The following is a 7,311-nucleotide window of genomic DNA, read 5'->3' as shown; positions in this document are numbered from 1 at the left end:
ATCAAAAGTCTAATTTCTCCATTTCCTGGCGGACAGGCGAACCAACAATCAAAAGATCAAATAGTGTATATTTCAGGTAACAGGAGGGGAATCCTCACTAATGGTGTTTGAACTATAAATTGAACTTCGGCAGAAATAACGACGGAACGAAATTGAAATTGTCACGAGGTATTTGCTTGTACTCTTAGTAATATCCTCTGACACCACCACCACCACCCTGTCACGACTCTCTCTGACACCACCACCACCCTGCCACGACTCTCTCTCTGACACCACCACCACCACCACCACCCTGTCACGACTCTCTCTGACACCACCACCACTCTGCCACGACTCTCTCTGACACCACCACCACCACCACCCTGCCAATGACTCTCTACACACCACCACCACCACCCTGCCACGACTCTCTCTGACCACCACCACCCTGCCACGACCTCTCTGCCAACCTGACACCACCACCACCACCCTGCCACAACACTACCTGACACCCTCCCACACCTACCTACCACATCTAACACATATGCCGCCGGGAATTGATAACATTTGACCGTTTCCTTTTTTTTAACACTTTGGAACAGTTACATTATAAAGGTATAGAGGGTGTCTGCTGCCGGGTGTCTTAGTTGTGTCTTCTGAAGGTGGTAATTTCTTTTAGTGACTGTCTTAGCTGAATGAATTACACACACACACACACACGCTTTTTTTTTTGCACGCGCACCTACATACACATATACACACGCACACGCACACACACACACTCTTTCTCACTCTCCCCGGGCTCACATTCCTTTACCACCACCTCAACGAACCTTCCTAAGCTTCAGTCACGGTTCCTCAGTGCTACTACAGAGCCTTCCACCCACACATCCCTCAAACTCATCTTCCCCATATCTCCCCTCTTGAGCTGATAGCAGTCTGTTATGGGTGAAGTAATAACCATCTCCATCAGTTACCTCAGTGGTGATTGGCAGGTGTAAAGAGATTTCCCCAAACGTGGATCTTGTTATTCGTCAGCCAATGCCTCTTGTTATTATTGCGACCAAAATATATAGAATAGTGTTCACCGCAGCCGCTACTCCCTAACCTAACCTAACCTAACCTAACCTAACCTAACCTGACCTGACCTAACCTGACCTAACCTAACCTAACCTAACCTAACCTAACCTGTCATTTCCGTCTCTAGGCGTCGAGCGAAATGTCTGAAGGTATGTACACTGTGTCTTGTTTTACTTCTATTGGGTTGTGTTTCACCTTCAGCATGTGTTGATAAATTAATTCACTCTATTGTTATTAATATCTCCTGATGTGAGCGCCTGTGACTCAGATGCTCATAGGGTTAAGTTATTATTGTCCTCAGGAAGGTTTATGGACTACTAGAAACATAACCTTGATCGTTTTATATTATGTCATCCGGGTTTATATTCCCGATGGTGATATTATCGTTGTGGTTTTCATCGGTATTGACTCTCTCTCTCTCTCTCTCTCTCTCTCTCTCTCTCTCTCTCTCTCTCTCTCTCTCTCTCTCTCTCGTCCTATTTTCAATAAACTGACCGGTGTTGTGGAGACGGGTACTGCACCATGGTTCTAAATAATAGTAGAAGCCCCTTTTAGTTACTCCCCGGGTTGTCGAGGCATTGTGAGCTATTTATTTGAGATTAAACATTTGTCGTCTGTGTTGGTCTTGTTCATCGTCTTCCAATTTCCCTCTGTTGTAGCGTCGTCAGTCTCTACTTCACTGGCCCGTACTCAAGACCTATTTTACTGTATATGTATGTTTTTGTTTTTGAAGGAGGAAAATAATTGAGTTCTCGGTCTTGTGGTTCCTCTGTGCTGGGGGTCTCATGCAGCAACTCTTGATATTTACAAACATATCTGGTGGTAGTGTCTTACAGCCACCACACTTCAGGGCTTTATTCCTTGACCTAAATCTGTTTCCACATGACCCCACAATTTCCACTTGTTGAGGCCAGGATATCCCGCGATGTGTTGCGTGCTACAGGGGCTCTGTGTCTCAGTTCTGGTCTAGTGGTAAGTTAAAACCCTAAACAATTTCACAAATGGAAAAAAAAATAAAAATCTAAAAAAGTTTAATTTATTTTGATGCAAAATTTCTTGATGATCAATTGAAGATTAGACGATCGTGTAAGTCATCACGAACAAAACCCAACATTTTTAGTTTGTTACGTTACATACATATTATCAAAACAATGTATGTGTCATTGTTTAACGAGGGGCAGTAATGATGGCTACCTGAACATGAGCCGTCATCAGACTTTACACTCACGGCGGCGGTGGTGGTGTTGTTTCTTCGTTTCATTTTCGTTTCCTTCTTCTGGAAGTTACGCTGGCAACTCTTGTATAACAGAATATATTGTAATCTTAATCTTAAACAAAGTACTTGGTCAACAGTGTGTCCAAATATCAGTTTTCTAGTTAAAATGCGCCTGAGATATCACCAGGACAACCAACCAACGTGACCGACTTACCACTGAGTCACCCCTGAGCTTCACGCCGTACCTGTAGATGGATTAGGGATGAGAGGGGAAGGGGTGGGGGATGGGGTGGGGGATGGGGGTGGGGGATGGGGTGGGGTGGGGGATGGGGTGTACAAAAATAACTGAGTTTGAATTGTTGTGGAGTAGTGGTGGGGGAAGAATGTGGTGTGTGGGGGTGTGGTGGGGAAGAATGTGTGTGTGTGGTGGGGAAGAATTGTGTGTGTGGGGGAAGAATTGTGTGGTGGGAAAGAATTGTGTGTGGGGGTGTGGTGGGAGAGGAGTTGTAGCGGTATTGGTGTACACAACTTCTGATAACAGAGTTTAATTCATCATGTGTTATCTGTGGTTAAGACGAGAGTATCTTTTACGGCTGGAATTTCTCTCTTGTGAACTACTGTACAAATTTGACAACTGATTTATTCATTTGTTTTGTAGTGTGTGTGCGTGTGTGTGTGTGTGTGTGTGTGTGTGTGTGTGTGTGTATGTGTGTGTGTGTGTGAGTGTGTGTGTGTGTGTGAGTGTGTGAGTGTGTGTGTGTGTGGGTGGTAACAACGAGGGCGGGTCAGGGTAACTAGGAAAATGTGCAGTAACTCGGTCATTGTCATCAGGAGTTAGGGTTATGGCCGACAGTAAACCCCAGGCACTATCACCCTCAATACGCTCTCCTCGCATTATTAAGTAAGCTTCTATCACCAGGTTACCGCCTTTGATTCCGCCTCCTCTACTTCCAACAGTATCTGTCGAAAATTCTGTGGAGGAATTACTGATCCTAATTGCTGTCAATATGACACATTCAATACAGGGAGTCATACGCACCTCACCTTCCCGTCACTTACAGATTTTATAAACACACACACACACACACACACAAACACACACACACACACACACACACAAACACAGACCCGCACAAACACAGACCCGCACAAACACAGACCCGCACACACACACACAGACCCGCACACACACAGAGTACCAACATACCTATCACGGTAATACACGATTCACCTCACTATTTATCCTGTATTACAGAGTGCTGGTTTAATTTAATCCCGGTACAAGTGCATCATTACTCAAACTATACCACCATTACTCACCTGTCGTGTTGCGGAAGAGGGAATCCATCAAGAGTCCACGAGACGTGAGGGGTTGGTGCCCCTGATGCTATGCATTTTAAGCTAACTGAAGGGCCCGGCTGTAGCGTCTGACTTATAAAGCGGTATTCCAGTACAGGCGCTGAGTCTGTGGGGAGAAACCAATATTGTTATTATACAGTGAATGAATCAATAACTTTACGACACAGACATAAAACTAAGTATATATAACATACTATCACAGGTAGACTAAATAAAGAACTGTATACCAGGTCCTGTATGTAGGGAACTAATGACACTGTTCCTCAACCTTTTAGCGTAAGTGGGTCACATTAGATGGGCAAATGTGTCATGAGGACCACACATTGACCTTAACGTGAATAAATGTAGACAAATTAAGTAAATAATCCACACATTAAGAATAGTGATTATTAAGCATTAACCATGTCAAATTGTGAATAATTACACAAAGGCTTGATTATTGATTAGAAAACTTCAAATTAATCCCCAAGAACTAAATACAAAGCTATTATGTATCTAATTTTTTATGTAATTTTTTTTAGTAGTTTCGAGGGCCGCACTAAACCCCCCTGAGGGCCACATGCAGCCCTCAGACCATGGGTTGAGCCCCCCTGACGTCGACAATAGTACAGTATGTGAGTGGCCGGTGCTGGAGAATTAATGCAGTATACCATATTAATAAACAAATAATACATCTTCCTTAACTTTTAATAGTTGGTTTACGTGTTCAAAGCCATTAGTTGTTCAAAACCAACAACAAATAACGCTCGGAATTATTTACCAAAGATACGACAAATTACGATATTACAACACCAGTAAGCAGATGTTACAGGACATAACTAATGGTGTCATATTTTATACCAAAGGAAAAAAAAAAGTAACTACTGTACCTAAAAAAATTAACTTACATTATAATAAGGAGGAACCTCATGTGTAAGTAATAGTAGGTTAAGTGAGTAAGACCTATATAACGGCCATCAAGAACAGGGCCCCGTCTATCACTGTCTCACGTCTGTCTACATTAGAACTTGTCTGTCCACTGCAGGTAAAGTCTCTCCTCTTTATTCTACTGTCAGACTCCTTGTGTATTGTACAGTTACGACCAAAATTGCCTCAACACTTGATAATAACATCTGGTAGCTACTGGTGAGTCACACTTAAAAAAAAAATAATAAAAAATAAATTCTGGTACTGACAAAAATCTGAATAAATCGATGTTAAAATACCCCCAATTCTCCTTACCTGGATGACCCTCAGGTAGATAATTACGCCAGATATTACCCAAATGTGTCCGGGGAATTTTGTCCACCACTGTGTACACCCACTCAATAGGCACCAGAATGTATAACAGTAAACAAAGATGACGTCATTATGCTTCAGAGCCCTCATGGTGGCAGTACTGGCGGTGGTGTTAACTGGGTGCTAACACCAATATTGTTCCCTTGCGATCATACGAATTGTTGTCCAAGTGATATGATGTCACTTTTCTCTCGCCTACAACAACAAGGGTGACTGGGGTAGTTTACATGCTGAAAATTCGCTCTTAGTATCAATGGGAATATTAAATTTTAATGGTCGTATGTTACTACTGGCATGGAAGCCCAATTCGAGGAGAAATATTTGAATCAACGTTTAATATAATAATTCTGTAATCTGTGTGTGTGTGTGTGTGTGTGTGTGTTTCTTACCTGGTGATTCTTTCTTGACATCAATAAAAATAATAAAACCTGATATCATTTCAACTCCAAAATATAAGCGGTGAATGCAAGAAAAAAGTGAATAAAAATGAATCAGCCCGACACACACACACTCAACATATTCTCAAATACAGAGGAATATCCAATAGTTTAGAGTCACGAGTGGAAACGGGGCACAGTACCTTGGAATATCTAGAAATACTTATATATTCAATGGCATCAAGCTCCTGTATCTAGGGGGCACAGTACCTTGGAATATCTAGAAATACTTATATATTCAATGGCATCAAGCTCCTGTATCTAGGGGGCACAGTACCTTGGAATATCTAGAAATACTTATATATTCAATGGCATCAAGCTCCTGTATCTAGGGGGCACAGTACCTTGGAATATCTAGAAATACTGGTATATTCAATGGCATCAAGCTCCTGTATCTAAACACCGTATAACTGAATAAAACATGTTCTAATTTCAACTTTAAAAAATATAATGTGAATAACTAAAAAAAAAAAAATAAATAAACTATAATATAAATCATTAAATAATCCTAAATGCTGTGTTCTAGACGCTACTAACCCAGCCCCATCACCACGATCAGGAAGGAATTCACACCACCAAGGCCTGTCAGTGTCCACGCCCCATCTCCCCCATTTAACTGCGTCTCATTAAAAGTTATTCTCCAAACAATTTAACACGTCTGGACTGTTATGTTTTACTTGCACACAGTCTGGAAAATGGACCTGATTATCTTGTCCTATGTAAATTATTGTTTTTTCCCCATTTTATATCATTTATCTTTTATTCCACACAAATGACAGGTGTATTACTGTATTATGCTACGTCAGATGTATTACTGTATTATTATGTGACATACAAACTCATAAACATGTATACCTCGGCAGGAATGGCTTTATATAACGTAGACAGTAAACTTTAAATTGGAGTAATAATTGTCACCATCATGTATATTAATATCGTTCTGGTGGTGAGTTATAGTGTACAGTGTGCCACCATCAAGCTCACACTTGACGGGAGTGTTGTCATTACTTTTCCTAACTAAAGATTATGTTAGTGGTGGTCCAAATTTTTCATAGTAAGGCGAAAATTTCTAGTGAAAAGCCATTCTTGCAGTACCTTCACCACCAACACCTGATGACCACTGTACACTCCCTACATCATACAATGTTTTAATTATGTTTATTAACTGTAATTAATAGGGGAATAAATATTACATATATAACAGGCTATTATTATGGGTTCATTGATTTAATAAAAGTAATTAGTAGTGGAGGTATTGTAATTACATCGTTATTATGCCTTTGGCTTCCTGACCTCCCGCACCATAGTGATACATTATTATATATAAATATACGCCCGCACACAAGCCATACAGTGTCCGAATAACAATTGAAGCTGATCAGCCGATTTGGAAAAACAGTTTCATTCTCAAAAATATTCCGAATAGTCATGATACACGGTGAAAAATACATTGTATCAACCATCACGGGTTCAAATTTGCTTTAGTTCCGTCCTGTTTCGTCGTCAGTTTCGTTTCAGAAACAAACGACTCAGTAAAGTGAAGCCTTGCCTCGCTTCACGCCCCAGTACCACCGTCTATACTGTTACGGCTTAATTCTTACGTTATTACCACCACCACTTGGACCTCATTGAAACTTGGTAGACTGTCAGAAGGAGCAGAAAATTTCACTTGCGGGATGTTTTTGTTCATTCTCCATTCAGGCCTTGATCTCGCGTCAATGACACGGTCTCGTTGCCACAGATTCCATATCCTGTCTTACGGAAGATGACTCGCGAGGAAGGTCACGTATAGAGCTGAACCTTCCCTATATAAGGTCTTCACTCACCTATGCGAGGGGTTAAGTTTCTCTCCGTTCCTATAAAGGGATCATCTCCCCCGGGCAGAAAAGGTCACCCTACCTCTGTACAACACTGAAGCTCATCCATCCACGTTAATGAGAGGGTCCATCATCCTCCGTACAC

General features: G+C 41.4%; 1 protein-coding gene across 1 annotated transcript in view; it reads right to left on the bottom strand.

Moving 5' to 3' along the window:
* Positions 1 to 5,350, bottom strand: part of LOC121876080 (Down syndrome cell adhesion molecule-like protein Dscam2) — a 65,017-nt gene extending 59,667 nt beyond the window's left edge. Inside the window, exons 1-3 of the mRNA XM_042381002.1 lie at positions 5,302 to 5,350; positions 4,856 to 4,924; positions 3,596 to 3,740 (exon numbers count right to left, since the gene is read on the bottom strand). Coding sequence (XP_042236936.1) covers positions 3,596 to 3,740; positions 4,856 to 4,924; positions 5,302 to 5,350 — 263 coding nt within the window. The remainder of the gene's footprint in view (positions 1 to 3,595; positions 3,741 to 4,855; positions 4,925 to 5,301) is intronic.
* Between the last annotated feature and the right edge of the window lie 1,961 nt (positions 5,351 to 7,311).

The sequence above is a fragment of the Homarus americanus genome, unplaced genomic scaffold (genome assembly GCF_018991925.1).
Source record: "Homarus americanus isolate GMGI-L3 unplaced genomic scaffold, GMGI_Hamer_2.0 scaffold33468, whole genome shotgun sequence".
In the NCBI taxonomy this organism is placed as follows: Eukaryota; Metazoa; Arthropoda; class Malacostraca; order Decapoda; family Nephropidae; genus Homarus; species Homarus americanus.
Note: the sequence above shows the minus strand (reverse complement) of the source record. Positions and strands in the feature narration are given on the sequence as shown.